The sequence below is a fragment of the Gavia stellata genome, chromosome 14 (assembly GCF_030936135.1).
Source record: "Gavia stellata isolate bGavSte3 chromosome 14, bGavSte3.hap2, whole genome shotgun sequence".
NCBI classification, from domain to species: Eukaryota; Metazoa; Chordata; class Aves; order Gaviiformes; family Gaviidae; genus Gavia; species Gavia stellata.
Genome location: NC_082607.1, coordinates 21,497,298 through 21,525,056, shown reverse-complemented (window position 1 = coordinate 21,525,056; position 27,759 = coordinate 21,497,298). Strand labels below are relative to the sequence as shown.

General features: G+C 42.5%; 1 protein-coding gene across 1 annotated transcript; it reads right to left on the bottom strand.

The window, feature by feature from the left end:
- Positions 1-7,173: 7,173 nt before the first annotated feature.
- Positions 7,174-27,437, bottom strand: ZDHHC15 (zinc finger DHHC-type palmitoyltransferase 15). Its single transcript, XM_059824334.1, has 12 exons — positions 27,320-27,437; positions 23,504-23,530; positions 20,952-21,046; positions 19,499-19,619; positions 18,594-18,663; positions 17,948-17,980; positions 16,728-16,848; positions 14,655-14,787; positions 13,332-13,458; positions 11,738-11,847; positions 8,408-8,490; positions 7,174-7,193 (listed from the first exon to the last, which is right to left on the bottom strand). Exons 1-11 carry the CDS (start codon positions 27,435-27,437, stop codon positions 8,447-8,449), a joined length of 999 nt encoding a protein of 332 aa, XP_059680317.1. The 3' UTR covers positions 7,174-7,193; positions 8,408-8,446.
- Positions 27,438-27,759: the final 322 nt, after the last annotated feature.

Here is a 27,759-nt window from a genome sequence, read left to right as displayed (position 1 = left end):
CACAGCGACGGGAGTTCTGACCCAGTCGAAGAGGTAGTACAGTGTACCGGCTCCCAAACGGAGCCACCTGATCCCGGAACAGCTCTTGCAGTTAGTGTTCTGCCCCACCCAAGTCTTCCTGCCCGGTTGAAACACCGGTGAGTGAAACCCACTCGCTTTACTTTGAAGCAAGGTAAAAAACTCCTAATGCTGAATTCGAATGTACAGATAGGTCTGTGATTATCTGATCCTGAGATTTAATTAAGTTTTATCTTTGAGGAACCCATTTTCACAACAAACAGAAGTCAGTCACTTACAGGTGAAAAACAGCTGGACAGATAGAGTAATTTCTCAAATAACACGACCTTTTCTATTTTATATGTCAGTAGCAAAAGGGAAGCTGTTAGAAGTTCCCTGCTCCAACAATGCAGTTTGGAATTACTCTGGAATAGCTCCGGTCCGTGAGTACAGCAGAAGCGACACAGTAATGTCACTGCTGCAGAAGAAGAATGCCCAACACGGAGTTAATTCAGAACAGCCCAACAGCTTCCGCCTGCCTCCTCGGTCATAAAAACCCAGCTCTTGGTCATAAAAATCGTAGCTCCTCCTCAGGGGAGGCCACCTCTGCACCAGCCCAGGCCATTCGTCACATCATCAGGACACCAGATGCTGATACGAGGAATTTCTCCTACACATCCTAGAGGCTCCTGGATCCTCCAGAAAAAGGCAGGGGAAAAAAAAATAAATACACCAACACTTTCAAGAATCCGCTGGATTTTGATTTCTCTTAGAAAGGGAAGTGCTGATCTGAGAAGGTGCAGCACACGCCTTCCCCAGTCTAGAAAGGAGACAAGGAGGACAATTTTGTTTGTTTCCAGGCTTCCCGTGGGATTTAGCCGAAGAGAAGTCCAGGTCTAGTAAGTACTGAAAGAGCAGGAATGCCTTCAGGTAAAACACCCGCGTGTTGTGTGAGCCGTTTGATACTAGCGTTTGATGCAAGCAGGCATTTCTTTTTAAGCACAATTGGAATAAGGAACAAAGATGATCCCTTTGTCCTTTTGTTGGGATTTTTTGGTAGAGGGGTTTTTTTTTCCTCCTTAACATAACTCTCTACTTTTTTTTTTTTTTTAACAGTGGCTGCTATCCACTTAAGTTTTACAAATGCTGCTGGAAATCTTAAAACCTCACACAGAAAAAAAATTTATTTTAAGCAGCATGAAAGCATAACCAACTTACAGGCTCGTATTTGAAATGTAAACTTACTTTTTTCTCCCACAAAGTTTACATGCCAAACTGAAGCTAGAAAATGAAGAAATAAGATTTTTGGGAAAGAGAGAAAAGGAATGCAGGAAGTGGGATCCCACTGCTCTGAGCAAAGCAAGCTGAGCCGGAACGATGAGACTCACAAACCAATACCTGACAAACATGAAGATGAGTTACAAATAAAGTAGGTGGCACAACTGCTTAAAATGACGCCTACGCACCTTCACAGTATCCAAAACACCGGCACAAACAGCTGAAAGATGGTAATATTTTAACTCTACATTCAGGAGGAGGAGGAAAGACTCTCTCTCAAAGGCGGACGGAGAAAGACAACAGGAATAAAACTGCGTAACAGTGGGTATGATCTCAATGTTCATTACCAGAAAAGGAATTGAAGTGTTGCGCGGGAAGAGTACACAGTAATGCCACAACCCTGCAACGCGCGTCGCTGCCAACCTGTTCGACAGACCAGTACTTTTAATGAAAACAGCTGCTCTACCATGCAAATGCTTCAACTGATGGCTGCAGAACAAGTTTATTTTTGCAAGTGTTCCGTAACAATACGGAAGCTGGTAGAATTGGAAAAATATCAATAAAATCAAGGTATTTTCAAGTAGTATGGATCAATTTCAAAAATTCACACCACAGGAGTCACTGAAATGAAAACGTGACCCTTTGAGCTAATTAATTTGGGCTTAATCAACAAAGTCAACAGCACCTCCTTAGCCTGCTAATTCAACACTTCGGTGAATGAGCCAGCGATGGCAACAGTCAGTCTGTTCTGCTGGCGTGACGACTGCGCGGGAGGGGAGGCGGCGGGTCCCTGAACACGTCTCAGCACATCATTCCCTGTGGCTAACTTCGGGGAAGAAAAGTTAATTCTTTTTTCTTTCCCCTGACATTTTACATTCATATTTTGTTACAGACATTATGCATCAGGTTTGGTAACTAATACTAAGTTGTGCTTTCAGTCCACACCAGCACACAGAACTAAAAAACTGCAGCTAGTATAGGTTCTGCTGAACCGCATTTCTGGTTTGCTCCAGGAAGTAAACATTCATTGCGGAGGGCTATAAGGAAGCTTCCCGGTTCTTGTCAGTGACATTACCCTGCATGCTCTAGGTACAGCCTACTAAAACCATACAGTACTGCTTCCTGTTTAACAAAATACAATCTTATTCTACTCAAAAAGCGTATTGTACCAATTCAGCAAGAGACAAAATTACAGTGCAGTGAGGCTTACAGAAGTCCTCATTCCTTGGACAGGACTCACTGGCCAAGGAGAGGACGTACCACAATACTATCCGCAGAAACATCAATATGATGTTTTCTCTTTTTTTTTTAAAAAGAGTACAGTGTACCTGAAGGTAAATGGGAGAGAAGGGGGAGAGGTGAGGAGGTGGTTGTTAGTGGCCAGGTATTTTGGAGCATACAGGGAGGAGACAGAGGGGCAGGCATCACAGTAAAATCCAGCAAGAGCGTTCTTTCTTTCACACCATGACAACCACATGGAAAAGTTGCTTATAGCAGAGAAAGTCCTCGCTCACATGAAGGACATGAAATGCATTTGTAAAACGCTGACAACGAACGGGCCAAAGGCAAGGCAGAATGTGCCGTGCCTGGGTTGAACTCACACCTGATTTAAGCTGACAAAACCATGGCTGTGCTCAACACCTTCAGAGACACTCCTGGCGGGTCTCTGACACCTGCAACGCTGGTTGTCGCTTAAGCCATGCATTTTACTACCTGATGACTGTTGGTAGAATTACAGACAGCATCTGGTGGTCCTATTCCAGCTTCCACGGTCTCATCGAAATAGCCCTGACAGTAACTGGCACCACATCTGGCAGTCGGGAGGCCTACATTAAGCTAATCCAACAAAATCGTTCTTCTCTAAATACAGGTGCTTCTACACCTCCAGCTCTACTGGCAGTACGAGATCTACTAAGGACAAAAGCTGTTGCTGACCCTAAGCTGAAAACCACTTCTCTACTGCTTTATTCTGTAGCATAGATCTGATGCTAAGCCAGAGAAAACAGCCCCCTGCATGGGGTCGAGACAGTCGCCTTGCTGCTTCCACACTGCACCAGGCTGCGGCTCAACAGCTTAACAAGCACAGCAGTCACACAACTTAAATCGGCATCGGAACGGAGATTCAAACCTTAGGAGTTTACGGAATTTTTTGGGTGCAACTGGATTTACAGCACCTAACTAGGTAGACTGACAGTGAACGTCATGAGGCAGCAATCCTAGTGGGAATATTTACACTCCTCCCAGGCATCCGGAGGGCTCAGTAGCACACCTGAAATGCTTGTGCACCAACGCAGGCAGTATGAGAAACAAACGGGATGAACTGGAAGTGTTGGCCAGAGCGACGGTATCACTGGCATTAGTGAGATGGTATCATTGGCATTAGTGAAGACTCGGTGCAATGAGTCCCCCGCCTGGAGCGCTGGGCTGGCGGGTGCAGGAGGGGTGGGCAGGGCAGGCGAGGTGGAGGCGTCGCACTATACGTAAGGGAGAGCTTTGACTGCACAACCCTTACAGTTAGTGGTGATGTGATGGAGAGCCTCTGGGTGAGTATTAGAGGGATGGAAAACAAAGGAGATGTTGTAGTGGGCGTACCCCTTAAAAAGCTATCTGTGTGTTAAAAAAACCTACCACACGCTTGGCTGAATACTTTATCTCTTTTGTTACCTGCAGCAGTGACTACAGACAGCCTGAGGAATTTCTATTTTCCAGTGCATTTGCCTAGCATATTCGACAGAACTTTACGCATCCTGCGTTTATCACATTCTTTGTATGCAACTTTCTTTCAGAAGCTAAGGAAAAAAAAAGTCAATTTAAAAAGTAAGTAGCAGCCCAGCTTTAAAACCACAGGTAGCAGGGGGTGCTTTTACGCTGTCCAGATCTCTAGTTAACAGCCTTTTTAAAGGCCAAAAATACTAAGTGGAAAAACTGTATTCTCCTTAGTAGGTCATCTGCAATTACGTTTGCGGCATCAGCTGCAATAATGCGCCGAGCAAAAGGATCTCAGCAGCAGCACTTTGAGAAACACTAAGTTTCCCCACAGGGATCTGACCGTTCATTTACATGCTGCCTTGAAGAACACAGACGCGTAATGTCTTCAGCAAACGCTGCGCTGACGCTGTATTCCTGGACACCCACCTTTCACTGCAGCGTTCTGCACTCGGCTTTCATCGCGGGATGCAGAGGAACCTGCCCGACTATTCTGTGGCACTGGAATGCAGCGCCGACAGCACAAATGCCAGGCGTAGCGTAAGGATATCTCCTTTAAGCAAGCAGAAGAGAACAAAACGGAGCTTGTTCGGTCACTTGGGCATGCAGTTTTGCCACATTTTGCTCTGCCTCATTTTTACAGAACTTCTGTATTTGTTTCACGTTTCATGCTGAAGCTTTCAAAAATCAGATGTGTGACTATTGATTTGAGGTGGTTCTGAAGCTATCAAACTATTTGTTGTTCCTACCTGGCCACGAGTTTGCTATAACCAAGTGAGGCTGAGCTGCTCTTAAGGAAAGGGAAAAATCGGCCGTAACTAACTACAAGAAAAGTTACTGGATAAGAGCAAGTCACTTGGAAACCTTCGAAGCTGTTTCTAAATCTGAGCTGGATAGCTGCGCGATCATAAAGACATCTGGTTTAATAGTAATTAGAAGACAAAAACTGATTTTAGATACCACCTAATGACCAGTGCCGCAGCTAGACAGCAGGCAGGGAGACCGCCTGCAGATCTTGAGGGCAGCTCTTCTGCTGCTGCTACTGCTTGGCTGAAAGAATGCCATGGCTGTAAACAGCACCAAATCCAGACAGGATACAAGAACCTGCTCGGAAAATTCTTGTAAATCCACACGGCTTCAGACACAGCTCTGATACTCCTATCTTAAAAATACACCTCAGTTGACGAAAGGAAACAGAAAGTCACCAAATCGTCTTCCTGTTTTTATATACAAGGAATTTAGAGTTCTAAAAGGCACAAACAGCAGCTCTGTTGGTACTAAATTCCTACACGTTTCCTGTTACGTTTAGCTGCCATCTTCCTCTCAAGATCCCCCTCCAGAACACCTTTTGCCAGGAATGAGGTGATTGATTCTACTGCTGTCTTTCATCAAACACAGCTTAAGATCCACCACAAGATTGACATTAGCAACGCAGGCTTAGATTGCTATGAAAAATAGTTTCAGCACTCAACAACCATTTGATGGCAGAACGACCCAGCTGACGTGGTTAAAGTGGCTGATGCAGGAACATTCAGAGTGCCGAGTACCACTCTAAGGAGAAGAGCGAGCAGCCTACACTAAGCCTGGGAGAGCCCACCCCGACTCCTAACGACTAAACTTCCACAGTAAGACATTCTACGGAGGTTGCTGCCTCATCGCTCTACAACGAATGACAGAGGCTGATGTATAAAGTATCTGTCCGCAGGTCATGGTTTATACCAGGTGGTTAACGTCTACTCTTACAGACAGAAAATCTCTGCAAGACTTCCCTGCTCACTAGCACATTTCCACTGGTAGCAGCGACAGAGTAAACAGAGGAAAAAAGGATTTAAGTGTGCAGGCAAGGCCTTTGTCACCAGATACTTACCAGGTAATTTCTCATGACATGCACAACTGCTTCTGTAGTCACTGTCAGCACAAATGGGCTGATAAACAAACACAAAACCAGGATAGAAAATGGTAACAAATGATCACAAAGGCAGCATACTAATACTTCAAGCATGCACCTAATTCAAACATGAGCGATGGAGTTGCCAGGTCTGAATCATGCAGATAAAAAAAGACTCAGGTCTAGAAAAATGCATGTAATCCTGCCAGCAAATTCTCAGTTCCATTCCACAGAATAAAAAGAGTGATACATTCCTTTGACTGCACATGGAGCAAAATGAAGAAAGAAATCTCATCACCTCTTAGTGCTGAAAAACCTTTAAGCCACCAGTCAATGCATTTGCTTAGGAAGAAGTTTGAAGAAGTTCAATACCTCAATTGTCTCTTCAGCATTATGGGACTAAACCCACCTTTGTGGAGCGTGAACTCCGAACACTACTGTTGGAGCTCAGCTTTCAGTGCGCATTTCCAACTTGGGTGTTTCGAATTTACATCTTTCTTTCTGATTCCATAAACACACAAATTTCCATCAAACACTGATCCAGGAATGAGTTGGTATTTTAGCCCTAGGAATTAATGCAAGCTGTACTGTCTAAAGTCCCCTTTTGCATTTTAGGTGCCTGCAAGTAGGATTGGGCTTAAAGGGCACTATAAGACAATTACATCCTCCTAAAAAAAATTCTAGAAAAATCTATGGCCACAATATTCTTGAATCTTGGTACTGGCAATGCGAATATTTTATTTTCATACACAGCTGCACATGTATATATGCATGTTCAGCACTTCTTCTTTCACACACTTACATCCAACTATCAATTCAGTGCCAAATTTAAGTGGATCTGTCTCTCATTGAGTTGAACTGACTCAGACAGAACTTAAAGACATTAGAAAACACCACCTGTGAGAGACGGTTGGAGAATCAGTCTCAAAATAAATACCATCCCCAAGAATATTATGGCTTGGAAGAATTTCAAGAACTCAAGTCCCTGATGTTTGCAAAATCAAAAGGCCTTTGGAAATGCCCTCGCATCAATACTTTTTACCTATTTTGAATAAAAAATATATATTATTTATAAAATAAAGAGAGCAGGCCAAAGAAGATTGGCCAGCATCACTCTATAAAACTGTTCTGTTCACTCCATAACTTAAACTTATAAAGCCTTGAAACATCTGGATGGTGGGATTTCTGGAGAAGCACTCTAGAATGCAGATTCCAGTCAGACGATACTTTATGATGTTTTCTCATCTTGAAGATCCACTTGTTTTCTGCCCCTCAGAACTGAAGTCCATGCCAAGAGAAGGGACGTTGACTCCTGAGAGGGAAGCTGAAATTTAAATAAAGTGTGCAACTATAAGCACTGATCTGATGAGCAATAGATGGCTGTCTAATCTTGACTTTAAGCATCATTTTAAAGCCATGTAGAATGACGGAAAATGCTGCTTTTTCACGCCCTCAGCAGAATGGCAGTATGCCGTCCTCACTGACTATCAACAGAAAAAAAACTTTGGGGTTTTTCTTCTTAGTGGAACAAAACAGAATCACATCTACAATATACAAAAAGCCCGTTTATAAAACTCTCAAGTTGCCCTATTCGTGTGCAGAACTAGGCAGTGGATTACAGTGCTTTGCCATACAATACAGAGTTATTCAACACCCACAGAAAATAGAGGGGCAAACTCTATCTGACTATTCCATCTCCTAAAAGTGGGACAGCAGAGGATACTCCTTGCATCTCGGTCAACTACACTCCACGGAGACTGAAGAGGACGGAGACTGCAGCTTACTGCAATGGTACGCGTGCGGGACACCTCCCCAGTGTTATGAAAGTCAGAACAGATTACAGACCAGCAAACATTCTGGGAGCAGCATCTTCCCCAAACCGTATCATCTGTTGTTGTACCCATGTTTCCCCAGGGTGAAAAAAAAAAATCGTAAGACAGTAGCAGCCAATGTGGGCATTACAAGTTACTTCCATTTACTCCTAACTGCAACTTGGCTGTTCTCAACTTATCTGCACCTTCTCACACCTTTCATAAATTGCCGAGCAGACCTCCAGTTTTGTAACTGTACAAGTTAGTGGCAAGAGTTGTTCCTGTCGCATTTACTAGAGGAGCTGCCGGGTTTGTATCCTCCCCTACAAATGGTGCTTTCGGCTCTTGTGTTAATTGCGTCAACATCCAGCTCAGGGCTACTGGATAGCCACTGTTTTCTTTTAGGTTCTCTTAAACAATATATTTCTGGACAAGATGGAGAAACATTGGTGAAATGCTACCATGCATAGACGCATCAACACGATACTCTGGTGAGAGGGTCTCTGCCCTTCAGTGGGCTCAGAGGCCGAGATGGCACGCCGTTGTCACGGCTGCACCACTCCAAAGCCAGTGTGAAGGTTTGCACCCCGCATCCTTCAGCATGTCCAGTGACTCTGCCCGAGCGCTGTGGGATATGCCGCTGTTGAAGTCAAAACCTGCCCAACATCACCTACCAACTTCCCTGCAGAGTGGCTGTTTTGAAGGTAACAAAGAAAGAAATACTGACCTTTCTGAACAAGCTTTATACTGCTGCATTTTCAAACTGCTATGTCTCCTTTTCTATGGCAAGGGACGAAGCTTCACCAGAATCTATAGAATGAAAACCAAAGCAGTTAGAGGTAAGTAAATCTGGTTTTCTCACTGAGAATATATTTTTCACTAAGTGTGGGAATGTATTTTTAAGAATCATTCCAAATAAAAATAGACAACCACTTGTCAGAGTTAACTGAACAGCGGTTTTTAAACTGAGATTACTCTGTTATTGGCTTTATCTATTTCATAACTGTGTCACAAGCTTTAAAGCCAGAAAGACAAATAAAGTTCTTTCACTTTTAATGGAACATTTCGGGCCTTTCTGGTTAGAAAATTATACTGGTTTACTTCTATTATTCAGATGGAATTCATTCTTCAGATGGAATCTGAAAACTCTAAGCTCAGAGCACTTCATTTCCTGACACCTTACAAAAAAGAAAGGCAGTGGTGAGAAAACAAGGAAGGGTAAAACATCCTTTGTGCCTATGACACGGTCTCCTAAAACCCATCTGGTGGATGGGAGTGAAGGTACCAAAGCTTCATGAACCAGGAAATCACGTTCTCTGAATAGCGTTGGGTTAATACAGCCAGGGTAGAAATACATGGTAATATATTTCATGCGCTCAGGGTAAGTTTATTCCTAAACATTTTCACTTGCAAAATAAAAACGTCATTTTTCTATGAAGACACACACTTTCAGCCCAAGTCTTGGAAAACTGAAAGCTGTGGAGGTCACACTTAAGCCACATATAAGCAGCACAGGAATTTCTACTTTAAACCTACGTAGAGAGGTTGAGGCATTTGGGCTTGTTTCAGCTGATGAAGAGGAAGCTCGGGGTCAATCTAGCAGCAGTCTACAAGTACGTGGAGACTGCTTAAGATGACAACCAGCCTGAAAGCAGCTCATACCTCATATTCAATGGAAGCAGCATCCTGCTGATTGTAGGCAACACCAACATTTTGCTCTACCATAGAACTGTATTATTACAGTAATTAATACCCAAGAAACTCAAAGTAATTTATATGCACAAATCTATCTTCATAACCTGCCTCAGAGATAGGAAGGTTTGCCTGTTTGTAAGTAAAATAAAGGGAAGTGGATTTCCCCCAATGTTTGCTCTAGCAGCTGAATTCCAGTTCCTTTGTAGACACACAAAGGACAATCTCCTTATCCAGGGCTTTCTTTTATTTGCAGTTCCCACCTTCACCTCACAACCACTGCAAAGAAATTAAAACTTCTCCAATCATGGACCAAGATCCACATACTAACAGCTACCCATCTACTCACACCGTGTGTTCAGCCTGTTTTTTCACTTTCGTCCGTAACTGTACAGGCTCAGTGTGGCTTTTACATTACAGTAAGAGGTTCTAATTTTAGCAATATTACAGTTCTACAGCTTCTTGGAATAAGATTACAAACTATTTTTTCACTGAGAAAGACTAGTAAAATAGAATAGAATAGAATATTTCAGTTGGAAGGGACCTACAATGATCATCTAGTCCAACTGCCTGTAAATGTCATTTATTTTGTAAGCATTATAAATTGTGGGACTTCATATGAGCTCCAGATTCAGACTCTGGGGTCTGGTCTGGCCAAAAATCATCTCACTGTCAAACATTTTCATACTTAAGAACTGATTTTTTTATTCAGAGAATTTCTACTTTGTAAAAGTTGGAAGAAGTTCTGACTCATTCCTACAGGAGTTATTTTAAGCATCATAAACAATACACAAATATGCCATATTTTGTTATTTTTAAAGCCAATTTGGGTTACCCTGTAACTGCCAAAATGTGTAGAGCAAAACAGGAAGAACAGGTACTTTTCTAACACACAAATATAAACTAATTAAAGCAGTTAATCTGAAGAAAAGCTGAAATGAGCCTCTTCAGTCCTATTGACAAAATCCTGGAGAGTGTATTTTCCCAGCAGTATGTGAAGTGTGCCTTGGAAAAAACACAGACTGTTTATTTTGCAGGGGAATAACCTGAACAAACAGCTGCAGGTAAGACCTAACCAGAGACTGAAGAGCAAATACTGTGCTGTTAGGATTAAAGAGCTCATTGCACAGTACATCGCACACGTATAAAAATGTTGACGTGAAAAGTTTCTGTTACCCACCTTAACCAAGACTATGGTCTTCCTCACAGGTTCCCAAGCATATATTGTGCACATATGACTAAAACATATACCCTGAAAGGGAACATTATCAGCAAAGTTTCTGAAAACTATCCTGAGGCAATAAAGAGTGCGACCATGGAAATCGTGTCTCTGAACAGTAAGGCAGTGATACTTGGTTCTCCAAGTACACTTGCTTGATCCACTAATTAGAGTAACCTGAGAATTAACTAACACTTTCACCATTCCTTAAAGGGTAAAGAAGAGTGGGATTATCATATTTCTTTTTTTAAAAGGAACCTGTGGATGGCATACTTGCTCCACAGGAAAAAATATGAGCCCTTGCTTAACTTACTGACAGGATTTCTGTACCCTCAGGCACGGTAACTGAGGTCTCTGACATGAACCCTGATATTCTGATCCACACCGTATCCTCCAAACACCAACGCTTGGAGGTAAACATGCAAGGGAAAAAAAAAATCAAACAGAGAAATGTAACAGTTAAGATCATTAAACTAATTTTGGATCCCTCTAACAAAAATTAAAGAATGGATATACAGATAGTCTTTTTTCTAATAGAACATCCATAGCATAAAGGGTATGTCTGTATTTCCAAAACTGATCAAATCTATTGTACAAACATGCCAGGTCACCTAGAATTGCTCTCAGCACATATATTTCTTCTGTGGAGATTAGCGCATAGCTAGGCAAGCATCAAAACCAAATGAACTTCTTTACTCCTGTAATAAAGCTGAACAAAGTATAAAGGAACTTCCTAAATGTATCACTGCATGCAGGTGTTTGCATGCGTATTTTCACAAACTCTCAGAGGATAAATGCACTTTCAAAAAAATCTTAGTCTTTTCATTTTTACAGGCACAACTTTATGTCTCCAATAACTGTGCTGCATGCAGCAACATTTACATATAAATACACTCAGTTTATGGAAATTTCAATCTCTCTTTGTGACTTGTAACAACCTCTCAGTTCCTTTACTTGCAAGTAGAAAGCTACTAAAAAAAAGAGTTGACTCCAAAGTAGGGCTTATTTTTAGTCTGTGTTCATTAGTTAAGTCAGAGCTGCCCAGTGACTTAGCCAACATCATTTTTTTATTTGATTAGCTCTTATAATTCATCCAATAGACACTGTAGGTCAATACACAAATAATTTCCTTTAGTGTTACCTTACCATGAGGCTCTTCATCTATTCCATCATCTTCCCACTGCTCCTCATTTGCTAGGAGAGGATTCTGAGCTTCACACAAAGCTCTCATTGGGAAAAAATGTCCGTCGCCTTGGCTGTGTGGAAAAAGGCAGAGAAAGACACTGTAAAAAGCAGCAAGTGACTCTGAAGGATGACAATTTCTGCACGTTTTATCTGCAAACAAAGTTTGCTGTGGCCTCTATTTTCAATGTTTGCTCAAAATTATTTTTAAGTTTTGAAAAACACTTTATTTTTTGTGGCAGCTCAGATACCAAGTTTTACTAGCAAGTAGTTTTGGTCCTCAATTCCTTCCAGCTCTCTGGAGAATAAAAGTTCAAACCTATAGCCTGGAATGAAATGATTTTCAGCGGAGCTTAAATGTGCCTAACTTGATGAAGTCATTTGGATACAGAAAAAAAACAGAAAAAAATTAACTTACGGACAGCTAGAAGGGAGCGGGGAACTAAGGAAAACATTTATATAGAAGGAGCAATTTATATGATAGGTATAAATTTTATCAATTTATACCATAGATTCTTCAGGGCAGAAATTACACTTCTGTGTTTGAATGACACCCCATAGAAAATGGCCCCAATCTTAGTTAGAAGTTACTGAAAGACAAATAAAAGACCCACTTTCCTGTGACCTAAACCTGAACACAAAATGGGAAAAAAATTTAAAATAAATACACTCTGCAGAGATCTAAAATTGCAAAGGCTTTTTTTGCTTTACTACTGCCCAAATAGAAAAGCGTATCTGGATATCAAACAGGAGTCTGAAAGTACATCCAAATTCATGTAATGTAAACTAACAAAGTTAAGAACTAGATGTTCTAGCTTGGTCTGCACCATACTGTATTCCCTAACATCCAGCAGCAAAGACAGAGGAACTGTAAACTTGCTGAAGTGCTTTTTTCCTATGATGATTTATCTTTACGAAAGGAAAATAACCTGAGTGTTCTCCCTGCGATGACTATACAGGCTGGTAATGCGCCTCTGACTAGCACTTCAGTGCTGCCTTTCATTAACAGAAAGGCTTTCTGTGCTAATCTTTTCCCTTTAACTGTACGTAAGAGTGGGAAACAGAAGGCGGTGGGGATGCAACTGGGCCTTAAACTTACACGTTGCTACTTGAAAAAATTGTGAAGTTACTTTAAATTGTGCCCAATTACTAAAGGAATTATATTTCAGTGTGCTTTACTACTGGTCTACTAAGTGCCAAAACAACATTTTCCCCTACATTAAGAAACATAAACTCTGTTTCAGGCAGAGGAGTCTGACAGATGAAGAAAACAGCATCTTTGAAGTCAACACCCATCCACACACATGCCACAGGAGTCCAGGCAGAGTTCAAACACCCTATGCAGCGCATTTAGCCCTCAAAAAACGTTCACTTCCAGACTTCTTATGTACAGGATTCACACAGATGATGTTCGCTGGTGCATTTTCAATGATGCACAATAGCAGTCAGCCAAGCCACGCAGTAATAGACATAACACATGAGGCTGTAGCAGACATTTACAAGTCAGTCCCTTCAGTTAATTGCATCAGCTTTTAGCACTGACTTGATTATTACTTACCTAGAGGCAACAGGTAGTAACCACAGCTTTTTTTCTTCTCCAAACACTTGCTGAAGATTCCTTACAAAGCCAAGATTGAATCCATTTTTATCTGGGCCATTTTGAAACACTGGAGCTGAGAAAGCCTCTACACACAGATGCAATTTCAGTGAAAAAAATGAAAATTAATGCCAAATACTCAGAAACAGGATTGTGCATGTTGTAGCCATCTAAAGACAACATGATTTAACAGATTATGAACTATCATTACAAAGATACAAAGTTTGCAAATAACAGTGTTTTCATTTTGCAAGCCCGTAAAGACTTTCAAGCTGAAGGTACGAATTTCGTCTTGCAACTGAACCATATGGAACAGTCAAACCGAACTACAAACCAGTTGTTTAATCTAGAGAACAGAGTTAAAAGATCTTTGTGTGAGACTTGTTGAAATTCAGTGGGTAGAAATTTCTAAGTAAAAAATCTGCAGAATTAAGTAGGTTGGTCTTCAATGCATATTTCAGAAGTGGCACTGGAAATTTAAATTGCCTCATTCATTAATGCTATAATGAACAACTATTAGGAACAAACATGTAAATAGACCTTCTGTTATGGTGAGACATAAAATTAAGAAAAGAAAGAGAAGGGAGGAGAACCTAGAGTGCACTAGAAACAATCTTATCTACCTTCTAGGCTGCTGCAGAGGTCTGATGTTTTGGAATAGATGAGCTCCAGTGCCCCTTGAAATGAGTTTTAAAGTTAATAACTATACAAAATCTGAATATTTGCTCAAACTCTTGAGGGTGTGTGTTTTGTTACAAAACTTTATCCAAAAAGCTTTAAAAACTAAACAACATTTACTTGAGGAAAGACAAAGAAATCACTCAACAAAATCATACCGTTTATGATTTTCATTTCATTGGTTTTACAGTCAGAACTTCTTTGCCTTTGTCAGTGAAGATGGACACTGATTTTCCCAACCTTACTAAGCTGGTTTAGGATGCACTCCAGCATATGAGCATAAGGAACCATTATTCCTGAAAAGCTGCACTCATTTCACAGCAAATGTAATTATACTTATGCATAAAATTTGTATAATTGGACTTTTACACTTTAAGGCTCTCGTTTCCCTAACAAAGCTTTTGTCACACCAGCTAATAAATGCAGCTCATTTGAAGTGACAAATTTCTGCAGCCTTGTGCCAAGATCTTAAATCTTCCTCCCCTCATAAGCCAGCAGGAATATAGCAAAGTAGAACACAAATGCCTTTTCCTTTTTTTTCTTTTTTAGGTCTTACAGGACTTTTGGTGTGTCTTAACTTACAGAAGTAAGACACAAGAGCCTTACCTAAAGTAGATCTGTTTCTACTGACGAGCCAACAGTGGTAGCCAAACAGAAACATAAGGCTTACGAAGAACATGACGGCCACAAAGAGGAGGAAAAGGACATGAAATTTGGAACGTCCATTAGTCAGTTCACCCTGGAAAGAAAAGCAACACACAACAAGCGATAAGAACAAATAAACGCTGGAAATCCTTTGTTCCTAGGGAGAAGAAAGACATCCTCCAAAACGCCTGTTTGGACTTCTCAAGTTCTATACTCAAAAGTCACACCTTACTATAAAAAGCAAGAAGAGACAAAGAATTGATGGGGTTTGTTTCCCCTCCTGTAACCAAGGCAGAGCGCGGTTTTGCTACTAACCTTCCGTAGGCAACAGAGCCACTACAGTCACAGCTTCCCACCCGGGCACAAGGAACATGCCCTGTGCCCGCAGGGAAATAAGCGGGCACAAGCTCCTGAAGCCCTGTTCATGTTCCGCTGAGCTTCCTGTCAGTGTATTAATTTTCTGCGCCTCTCGCAATATAAGGCAGGCCAAGAAAACCTGGCCTCCATAGCTATAGCAATCGGGTAGCGTTAGAACTGAGTGTGGATGGTTCGCAGGAGTTCAAAGGCCAAGCGGGACCTTCATATAAGCAGAAGAAACACTTCTTTCCTTCGACAGGAGAAGAGTCAAGTGCCTGAGATCCCCACACGCACACATCTACAGATAGGCTGTGGGGACCTCAAAGTACAAAAATGACTTCTCAGCCTCTGCACTTCCCCTATGTGCAGCCACAGAGCTCGAGTCTCTGTGCCTTTCTTAGCCTAAAAAACAATTCCTGCTGGTGTCCCAAGGGCACCTCGGGAGGCATTCTAGGTAAGTGATTAGCCATTAAAGCAATAGAAATTTAACACATTAGTTCGCAGCAAAGTTGAGTTACTTAAACACAGTCCTACAGAGTTAGCAGCAGAGGGGACGTAAAAAGCTAGAGACGAAAGGCCAGTTTCTTACTGGAACTGCCAGCTGGGATCGCTCGCATACGAATGATAATACTTGCTTTTGGCAACTTTTCCATTGAGAAAGAAGTCATATGGGAATTAAAAAATGACCTTTCTTCTTTCTTTTCAGTAAATAGGTACAGATCAGTGCCAGGATGTTCTACTTTGATACCAGAGGAGAGAAGGCAGCAGATTCTCTTCAAGAAATTAAGGTTTCAGAAACCATTCGTTACAGTAAAGAGGAGGGGAACAACCCCAGGATCTGCACTCTGTGCCTTCCCTCATTTGCTCCCTCTCTCAAAGTGCGAGGGACCTAATCCTTAAGACACCGATACAGAGAAAGTTGAAAAAAACCTCCGCCCGGGCAGTTCAGGAAGCAACAGAAAAGAAAACCACCCACCCACAATTAATGGTTTCCTGTAATATGACTGAGATACGTAGGAGGTATTCCTGCAGCCACTTTAAAAGCATCAGAAGTTGACAGCTCAGAATTTCTACTTAGAAGACAATTATGTCCATGACTGCTAGACGTTTGGGGGTTTTTGAGGTACAGAGCTATGGCCAGACAACAGCAGCTCTAGTTGGCATTGGGAAGATTAACCACATTTATGTCCCAGAGCCTTACTGAACTCAAGCGGTGTTTATCCCTCTGTAACGCCTCTAATTTCAGCGGTATGAGCCACGATATACCCTAATGCGTACTGAAAAAGCACCAGAACGTTTTTGTAGACAGCAATCCTGGGCTCCCTTTCAGTGAAGTGTGCTGCCTTTTGAATGACAGTCGAGTTTTCCAAACGAAGAAACCTGTGGTAAGTTTCCAAAGATTCCGAGATACGGACATGCCAACTTCTTTGCCAGAAGCTAAACTCTACAATTTGAAATTCCTGAAGTCTCTTTGCTTTGCGCTTTGTGCGTTTCAGACATCCAACGGGAGTTGCCCAACCGAAATGATTCTATGTTTCTACTCAGAAAAGGGCACAGGAAAACACCTTACCCAAGAAAGGCAGACCCTCCATTGACCAAAAGCCGAAAAGTAACAAGAGCGACTAAACCCCACCAGGCTCACAGGGTATGAAAGAGTAACCAGATTTCAGAACTTACTGTCCAATACTTAATGAAATACTTGAAGACTGTTGCGGCAATGTACAAGCAATACACCAAAGAATAGGCTAAGAAGAGTAGAAAGAATTTGTAGTTAGAAAATCCAATGCAGTTATTCACCCTAGAGAACAAAAGCAAAGTCAGAATCAGGATATGTACAGCACACGGTTGTAACACAACAAGTACTACAGTTTGGGGGGGGGCGTTATTAAGCCTCTTGATCATACAACACGGTTTCATCACTAAAAAGCTCCCCTTAGTGGCCAAAATGAAATATAAATGAAGTCTCTGCTTTGCACTTGAAGCCTTCTCACAATGCCAAGGGAAAGGACAGTTGGTATTTCTGCGATCTGTTTTAAAGTGGGTACCATGGGTAAGTTTGTCGCAGAGGCCGGCTCTAATTACTCGTGTCTGTTGCTTGTCTGCAAAAGTAATCAGATCTGGGATTTCTGTGTTTCTTTATTCAGTTGCAAAACTCAGGAGCCAGCTTCACCACTGCTTGTTTGTTTACAGACAAAACAAATAAACCCAAATCTGATTATAATTCTCCACGCCCAGGGCAACTCTAGAAAGGAACAAGGGAACACAGAGAAAAGAGAAAGCGTTTGTCTCAATACTCAGGTTTGGAAAATCCTCTACATTTAGGATTACCAAGGAGGTTCAGATGGGGAAGTGTTTGTGTTGCTTCTGATTTCTGAAATCTTCCTTTTTTTTTCAATAAAAGGAGGAGTTCAGGAAATGTAGTGGCAGCAATTCTCAAAAAGCGTAAAGCTTCATTCATCCATGCACCGTTCTGCACAAACTGTCTCTGACCATGCACAGGAGGAGGCATCATTTCAGAAACTATCGGCGTGCAAATATTATTACTGAAAGCAACTAATAAACTGCCGCTGAAGCGATTATGTACCCACAACTAAAGGCTAAGTTGAAGGCCCTTTAAAATTTGAATAATAACCAAGGAGCGAATTAGCAGTTGGGTTTTAAATTATATTGATAGCACAGCTTTTTTACACGTAGTTTATGGAACAACCATGAATGATCCGTCTTTCAAAATATCAACCATTTCAGGCAATTTCAAAGCATCATTATTTTATCAATTTCCCTACATAAAGAGATGCGTGGTCTAAAACGAAAGAGGCATACAGGCACTATTCTGTGGCAGAAATGTATTTAAACAGCCTCTCTTTTCAGACAACTACAACGCAGCATCTAGGACATACCATGGACAGTGATGATCCATTTTTAGCACGCAGCTGCAAAAGGACAAAAAAGAAAAACAGAAGATTTTTATTCGGTCCTTAATCACCAACTGCAGATCAACAGCAAAAGCCTCTGTTTTTTTAATGAGATTTCTACATGACACAAACTCAAGATGATAATGTCTCTTTGAATTTTTTAAGGTAGGGATCCTTTTACGACGGCACATTTATTACTTTTTGAAAATCAACCAATGCCCTTGGTACTCTGCAAGATACAAAGAAATTAAAATGATTCCACCCCCAGAGGGATTAAAATGTCTGCAAAACACCACAGGCAAAGGCCTGGAATATTTAAAAAAAAAAAAAAAAGTCAAACCATCCTTTATTTTCACTTGTCGAGGTTGATCAGTTAATTGTCACTAGATGGCATGCTTTCTAGCAACTTAAGCTGATACACTTGTAGGTGTGGGGACTGCAAACACTTCAGGGCCACGACAAGCAGAAATGGAGTGCCAACGCTGTCACATGCGAACACGCGCTGTCGACTGCAGCTGGACAGAGGTACCGGGGTACCCGTCTGTGTAAAAAGACACGTGAAGGACCAGCCCATTCATGTAACCGAGTGGTGACTCTACTCCCTGCAGTGAAGAACAATTCGGTAACTTACACAGCACAAACGGAACAATGGTGACACCGATCAGGTTTTATTAGCTGGCATCTGTCACAGAATCGAATGCCTGAAATTAAAGACACATTAATACCAAGTAATAGAAAAGTGTTCTTTTTTCACATGTTAGTTACTATTCCACTCATTTCCTAAGAATTCATATTCGTTCCTCTATCACTTCCAAAGATGGGTGCATTTGCAGCTGATTTTTGCTGCCAGGTCATAATCAGATAAGCAATGCTCATAATCTTCTAGAGACTTGCAGACGCGGGGAACAATCCTCACTGCAAAGCATACAACCAGCTTAAAAGCGATAAAACAGAATTGTACGCTTCCTTCTGGCTTCCACATTTACTCAGACTTTACGTACATTCCATTTTGATAATTGCCTACAAAGTGGTTTTTTACTTCAGAATTCTTTGGCTTGTCTGACAGAAACGATCAGGTCAGAGCCTCCCGTGTGGACACGGATTTGTTTTAAGCTTTGAAAGGAGTGCAGTACACATTTAATCACAGAACGAGGTCCAGAAATCTGTTCACAGAATTATGTCCTGCATCTCTAAGCTAGACTCCATTTTAAGTAAAAACGACTACAGATTTTGTCATTCTATTACTAAACGCAGACAACATAAGTAGGATTTTGAACTGTAAATACAAAGGGTAACATATTGCTTCTCAAAGGCAGCACCTGGTACTCCACTGAAACTGAATGGAAACGTTCAAGGCTTTTTTGTTCTCCGAAACCTAAAACCTGAGAGAAAAGGCATTAAAATGATTCGCACAAGAGTTACTCCGTGCATGCAGCAGCGTTAGGAATGCCCCGTTGGTCGCAGTGGATTGCCTACACATGCTACTTTAGCGTGCCTGAGTGGAGTTAGAGAAACAAAGCTCTCTGCTCAGCTGACCTCCATTCCCCGTTCTTGTGTACACCGGCAACTTCCTTGCAATTTCGGCGAGAATTTGCCTCTGCACCTCCGGCCTTTCTTCATTTTCATAGCGTTCTTTGTCAGCATAGGACATATGGTACTAGAAGCAGAAGTCATGAGAGGAGCAGTTACCCGTGGGCAGCAGAGATAATATTCCAAATACAGGCAAGTTTAGAAACATTTTTACCTCCCACTCCTTCTAATGAAACGAATCTAATGTGAAATGCGTTTGTTAAGAAGACCAAGAGAGTGCTGGACAGCCAGAATACTATGCGATACATCAATAAGAAATGCAAAGGTGAAATTAAGGATCACAAACCAACATACCAGAATTGCTGCTACTGCTGCCTTAGATTACTGTTTTTCATGAATAACATTGCTAACCATGATAAGGACACTTTAAGCACTTCCCTTGTAAGCAAGAACCTGTCCCCAGCCACAGTTTTATATTTCTAAAAGTGGGATTAGTTGTTATTTATAAATTTACACGCTTGTCATTAGGATCTGATTACGGACATATATATTCGGAGTGCCACACAAACATCATCCTCATTCTATTGCTCCAAACATAGCGGCTTATTAGTATTTCATAAAGAGGTGAAACAAAATGCAAAAAAACCCCACCAATCCAAGCAACATGAAAAAGTAAATATTCAGTCGAAAAAGAATTGAAACAAATGTCTGCCTCTGACTGCCCTGTGCTCAACCCGCTAAATCATACTCTTTGTCCTAAAATAAGCCACCTACGTTAAAAAAACAATTACCAAACCCTTAACTGAAGTATTATTCATGAAACTACTTTTGTAGTCTGACAAATGGAGGAAACTTCACCACTGCAAAGAGGCCTACTCCAGCCGGCAAAGGGCTCCCAGCAGAGCAGACGATGCTGGACTTTGGTGGGACACTGTACGTTCACACACGCGCCACAACAACCTGGCTCAAGAGATCAAAGAACCCCACTACCGTTACAAAGGCACCCGTTTCCACCTGCACTGTAACGTCTTCCATGAAGAGTGAGAACCAAAACTGAAGGTTCTTACTCAGGAGACTCCAGTAAGGCTAGGTTAAGGAAGGTCCCCAGGATTTGCCTTCCAACTTGTTAAATGCTTAGAGATCAGCAACACTATAAATATGTACGTTAATAATCATCAATCCTGTTATTCTCAACATGAAAAATCCTGTCGGCTCCTGGAACATCTGAAAAGGCAGCTCTAAAAGTTAACACCATCTCTGACTTAAGCCATGCTCTTTGGGGAGTCAAAGGATTCTCAGAACGGTAAATTACTTAGTTTTTATGGACATCTCTAGGTCACTTTCCCTCTCTTTAGGAAATCCGATCAGTTGTCCAGATCAACCAGATTGAAGGATTTTGAGTTCTCTTTAGCATCCCTGCTTTCGTTCTGCAATGAATGAAAAGTGCTTGGACTCTTACCTTTTTGCCTGGTTGTACCGGGAGAGTAAAAATAGACTTCCAATATGTCCACACAAAGAGCACAAAGAGAATATGGAATATTACAAGATAGGCCACTAAAAAAAAGCACAACAAAACAAAAAACAGAAGCAGAACAATGACTTCTTAAGCAAAAGTTTAATTCATCATGGGCATAATTCCAATCTTTCACAACAATAACAAAAAAAAAAAAAAAAAAGAAAAAAGGAAAATTTACAGTACCAACCAGTTATTACAATACAGCTAAACCTTACGGTCAAAGGGTCAGTAAAATTTCAGAGATCTGTGGCTGCAGTTAGGGGTTACCTATCTCACAAGCCTCCCCTTCTCCACCCAATGTGATTCCCTGGGTGAGGAAGAACACAGCCGTAAGAGACTTCACCCACAGGGCAGGCGACACCCCTGTATCACTGGGAATGACAGGATTCCTGCCTGTTCCCCATATCCTGGGCACAGGCAAAGCAGAACTGGCTGGTGCTGAGCAGCATAAAGGTTAATACTGCAATACTCCAGCATCTCCAAAGTTTGGGTTCAGTTTCTACTAAATGCACTTAGAATCACAGTACCATATTATCAGCGTACTGTCCACTCGTGCAATGCATTCTCCACCACTTGTGAGAGTTGAGAGAAATAACATGCTCTAAGCAGAGCTTTACATGACCAGAAAAAATCAAATCTCTAATTAAACTTCTTTTAGATTTGCCACAGTTGATAGAATAAAACAAATCAGGAAAACATTCCTCAAATTGAGCAAAACAGGTCTTGTGATTACTGAGAAAGAATTGTAGTCCACTAGACACAACATTATCACATGAAATCCAGCATGCATCAGAGTAATCATATTTCAATATGCAAGCTTTATTTCAAAGCCTTTGGGCATACGCAGGCATACTGTGGTTCAGAAAGCCAAAAGACAGCTATCCTTCAGCTCCACAAACTACCTGACTGTTAGTTCTTTAATACTCGACTCACGAAGACATTATCAAACAGTTACAAGATGGTTTTATTTAAACATACCATTTAATCATCATAATAACCTCATTTTCCCCGTTTCATTTAAGCTTCAAATTCTAGAAACTAAGATTAAAGTAACTACTACTAGTGGAAAGAGAAGTCTAAAATCCAAACACTTCCTAACTTCTCAGGCAAGACTGACTGCGTGAAAATGTAATTCGTAAAAAGGCCAAACACAGCTTTGAGGATTTCTAATGAGATGGCAAATGATCTGATACGCATCAGAAGAATGTGACGGATTGTGGGAATGATCTGTCAATCAATGATAATTCATTATTATGCTCTTAGGTTTGTTTGAGATGTTATCCTTATACTACATGCAGGTGGATCTCAGTCATTTTTAAATTAATATGTAAGGAGATAAATCTTGCAACAGGTTTAATTTTGGTGATAAAGTAATACAGCAGCTTGTTAGAGGAAGCTGATGCAGAGATGCACTAATAGATTAGGCAACTAATAACTGTCTTCTGCTGAATAATCATTAATATCATGCTTCCTATAGTTTCTCTGTAACAGTTTCAAATATTAGGACAGCTCTATAGTGGAAAGAGAATTTACTTGATGCAGCAATCTGAAGGATCTTGAAAGTATCAGCTGGCATTGCTCTTCATGGAACAATCTGCCAGCTGAAAACCGCTGCACCTACTTCTATCCTTCATAACCCTGGAAGAAGAAATGAAGGTAAGAGGCCATCTGTATTAGCCAAATGCCTCCAAAGCACCTCCAGGAAAGAAGAGGAGGAATACTAAAATGGCCACTAACCTCTTATTCTTAGAACATGACTGTGGCCTCCAACACCACATCAGTGGAAACAGTCTCATCAAGTGACCCTGCTGCTCTGCCCGACTCGTTCAGCGACCTCACGATGCTGCATCTGGGACCTCAGAACGATGTCTGTCAGCCTGTACTACCAAATGAATCCGAGAAGCATTCAAGCCAAATAATAATGAGACAGAAACCTTTGCTCTAACTCATCTGTGGTAGTAACTGAAAGTTACTGTGTTACCACTCAACAGATGGTTAGTGGTCAATGGAACCAAGGGAAAAATCTTTTGCAAAAGTCTCCCTACAAAAAACATGAAAACTAGCTTTCACTGAAAGATCAAATAAAACAGTGAAAAAAAACCAGGCGGGCCGCAAAACAGAACTAGTCTTTTCTGTTTAGCTTGTAAAATCAGCTCTGAAAACATAAAGCAGAAAGGGAAAAAAAGTGCGTGAGTGCATACAGGTAGACAGAGATAGCTTTTTCTGAAAGAGTAAAAGGGATCAAAGCCTTTTCGTGTTCTTCTGCTTATACTGCAACTAAACAGGGGCGTTTCCCAATACATCCAAAAGTTATAGCATGTCTAACAATGCATGCTGTGTACTTCATGAACGTGTAATGACAGGAAGGAAACACTGGAAGAGTATGTAAGTTTAAAAAAATTGACGGAAAGTATTTTTGATATTTTAACTAGAACATTTGTGAAGTTTTTTTCCCACAAGGACTGAATGTCAAATAGTAAACTGAATGCACATACCTTTTTCCACAGGGTTGCTCAGAGTCACTGAAAAAGAAAAAACATATGTCTACAGAGCAAATAGGATTCCCAGAAAAGTTTGTAACAAGTAACGTTTCTATTTGAAATACAGCCTTTTTAGGAGAAAAAGTTAAATTCAACAGACAAAAAAAGAGTCCACGGTTTAGCATCAAATCAAAAGCATGCATAACAATTCCTTGTTTACTCACACAAATGACACTCCCAACAAGATGTTCAATAACTGTTACTTACGCTGTATTTTCCCTTCTTGTAAAATATTTTGTATATTTCTACATTAGAAACATGACAAAAATAATCCACTGGTGACAGTGATGCGACGAGATTGCCAGGGCTCCTCTAGCAACTGTCCAAGCAGCACCTCTATGCACGTAGTTACAAGCATGTACTCGTAGCCTGCTTTGTACTAGTCCCTAGGTGGTCTGGATCCTCCAGAGTAAGCCATGCCCCAATGCATTTCTGCATCAGCATAAATAAAAAATTACAAATCGTCTCGGCTTTGGCCTAGCCAGCAACAAAGGATATGCTGTAATGACTCAATTATTTTTACACTTCCTACAGCAGAGTTTTTACAATCCCTCCTTACTTTACTATAATCATAGGAACAGTTCCTACCAACAGAACCACTTAGAGCAACCAGAAAAGGGTACATTGCTCAATGTCTACTTCTACTGATCATTTTAAAATCCATCCATTATTTTAAAAGCCATCATCCAAGTTTAACAGAAAAGATAAAGACATCTTTCTTTAGCTGAAAACAGAGCAGTTCTGTGATATCTTGACAGAATACTGCTTGTAAGACAAAGATTGTTCATGGGATGGGAGTCCCTTATATCAAGTCCATAGCCTTGAATCTAATGGTTGCAATGGAAATGTGTTGCTCCTTGGAGGAACAGAGCAATGAAAGGGAACTAGCGGCCACAGATCATCTCCCAGAGGCACAGTAATCTTACAAAAATAAGACCATATTGTTGGAAGACTCAAAGATTTGAGAGATTGCACACACCAGCGGTGACCCCTTCAGTAACTCTGAAGCCTGGAAAGAGACTCTCTACTTTTCAAGACTCACTCTTATCATCTTACTTGAACAACAAACTTGGAAAATGTAAATCAGAGTAGGAACCGAGGTCCTGCTTCTACTAATGGAAATAGCTTTTCTTAAAACCATGCTAACAAACAATTTTGATCTGCAAGCTCTGTGACACACAACAATGTAGATGAAAAAAAAGACCAAATATTTGCTGTGTCTCTGCGCACTCAATTTCAGATGAACAAGACTGTCAGGTAACCTTCAGTTTTTCCTTTGGTCTGCTGCAAATCCAACTACGAAGAGTACATCAACTTTTCACAAATACTGCTTGGTTCTCTCCCGAAGTACATGTCACACTTGCAGCATGGCCTTTCTAAGGATTTTACCTGAGAAAAGAGCAAACCCCTAAAGAAAGATTATATAAAAGGTTTTATCGCAGGACACTGGATTGGTGTTCTCACTGTGGCAGCAACCAACATGAAATCAAGGCCTCCTCTGGAGTATGACTTGTTGGCCATACCAGTCACTGAAAGTTTAAAACCCAGTATCACCAGAGACCCCTAGGACATCACCCCACGCTATTTTCAGTCCTCAGCAGTCTGCACAACTAAAGATGAAAATCAAGAATCCAAACAGAGCGTCTACTATTTACGTGCTTGCAACAGCTGAAATGGCAACACACAATGGAAACCTCAAAGAAAAGAAGCCAACACATAAAGCCTTGCTATGTTAGACATCTGGAAGAGAGAACGTTCTGAGAGCTGGTTTTCAAGTAACTGCACATGCCAACAGTTAATGTTCAAATCCTAAAATAATTAATTTAGTCATTTCAATTTCTGTATAGATAACCTCCTCCACACACAAATCAAATGCACGAGAGAGAAAGATGGGGCAAAAAAATAGACGGGTGTGGGCAAAGGAGTGATGTTAAGCTGTGATTCTAGGCAGTGAGATGAGCTCCTGCCAGCTTAACCAGCATTTGCAGAATTAACACAGGCCCAATCCAAACCCCACTTAAATCAGCAGAGTCTTTTCTAATAGCTGCACTGAGACTTAGAATTAACCAGTGTTAAATATTACTGAATCTGCTCAGCACTGGACACAAAGCATATTTCAAAAGACTGACAGCATTTCAGGAAAATACTCTAAAATTTTTGTCACATGGTCTGATCGACAGTTACCTGCGCCTTGGAGATATCGTTCCATGGGAATTCTTGAAAGAAACAGCCCACAATCTCAGAGATGGAATAAAATGTCATTAAGTATTTGGGGGTTTGGCCTAGCTGCCAACTAAAACAGATCAAAGAAGCTGCATTTCATTTCAGTCCCCATCGAGAAAAAACAATAGGTCTTACTGCATTGGCAACCCTAACAGAAATCTGATTTAAATTTGCTGTGCAGTACCAGAAGGCAGCTCTTTTCACAGAAACATCTCAAACTACTGTTCTGAGAACTTTGGCTTCCTTTATCTGGCTTACCCTGACCTGAAGGGAAAGGGCCACATGTTCCTCCTCACAATTTCCAAAGTCCAAGCTACCAGCTTTTCTCTCCAGCTCCACCAGACCCAGCAACCCTTTCTTCTGGTAACGGGTTTTTGCACACACGCTAAGCCAGAACATAATAAACACAGGAAAGTTTGCAACTTACTGTATAGTTAAATTGCTGCATTAAACTGTACAATTACCAGCCAGCACCAAAAATTTCCTTTCTAAAATTTAGTGTTTTCCATGCTACCGTAACGAGTTATTTGACTTATGAGTGTGGTTTAATGTAACCTATTTTCTTCCTTTTCAGAATATAAAAAAAAGACTGCAATGCAGGGCGTATACTGATTTTTGTTACTGCTTAAATCAGAAATCCCATCTGAACGTTATCATATGGCAACAATACGGACTTTCACCATGGGTATACATAGAATCACAGAATCGCACAGAATCACTAAGGTTGGAAAAGACCTGTAAGATCATCAAGCCCAACCATTAACAGTCAACATCTGCCAGTCTACACAGACATCACCCCCCCGGCTGACGTGAGGACGTACAAAACTCATGACAGGCTGACATGAGGACGTACAACACTCATGACTAAGTGAAAGAACCCGCAGCACCCAGCCAGCCCAGCTAGGGCACAAATCTTATGGAAAAACAGGAGAGCGCACCATGAAAATCCCACTAATTAATCCCGTCGTGGACTCGCTAGCAGTAAAGTGTTTCTTCACGCCCACCCGGTCACTTCTGGGTGTGCCCGCCGCCGTTACGGGGGCCGTCCGGGCAGGCGGGAGCCCCGGCCCGCTGGAGCCCCGCAGGCCTGCAGCCCGGGCAGGGGCGGGGACCGGCAGCGCCCGAGCGAGCGCGCCCGGCGCCAGCGGGGCGCGACGGCCGCGGCGGGCAGTAACGCCTCTTCCCCCGGCACAGGCCGAGAGGAGAAGGAAAAAAAGGCGAACTCCTCCAGCCCGCGGAGCCGCAGAAGGGGCTCTCGGTCCCGCCGGCGCCGGGCCCGCTCGGGGCCTCCTGCCTCACCCGGCCAAACGGGACTCCTGCCGCCGGGGCCCTCACAGACCGACAGCGGGAAGGCAGCGCTGCCCCCCAGGAAACGCGGGCTCCTGAGGGGAGCCCCGGGCTCCTGAGGGGAGCCCTGGCCCGCAGAGCCCGGGGCTGTGCCGCTGCCGAGGCGCGGCCCGGGGGGCAGGACAGGGCCCCGCTCCCCCGCCACCGGCCCGGCCCCGCCGCATGCACCTTCCCGCCCCGCTGCCCGGCCGGGGCGCTCACCCAGGCACAGCTCGCAGACGTAGGCGTAGTAGGACCAGAGGACGACGAGGGCGATGATGAGGACGGGCAGCCAGGCGAACGCCCGCTGACAGCACCGCAGCCCCCGCGACAGAGCCATCTTCCCCCTCAGCTCGGCCGCATCGGGCATCGGCTGCGCGGGCCTGAGCGGCGCGGGGGGAGGCGCGCGGCGCTCGGAGCTCGGCTGAGCGGCCTGGCGGGCAGCGGCGGGGCTGGGCGCGGCGCTGCGGCGCCCCCTGGCGGGGCGGGGCGGGCGGCGGGGTCCCGCTGGAAGGCGGCGGGGGCTCCCCCGCCTCGGCCCGCCCCATCGCCGCCACCGGCCCTTCCGCAAGCCGGCCCAGCTGCGGCCTGGCCCGCGGCAGGTCGCCGGCCCCGGGAGGCTGCTGCAGAGCTTGGGCTTCCCTGGGCGGGTAGGCGCTGCT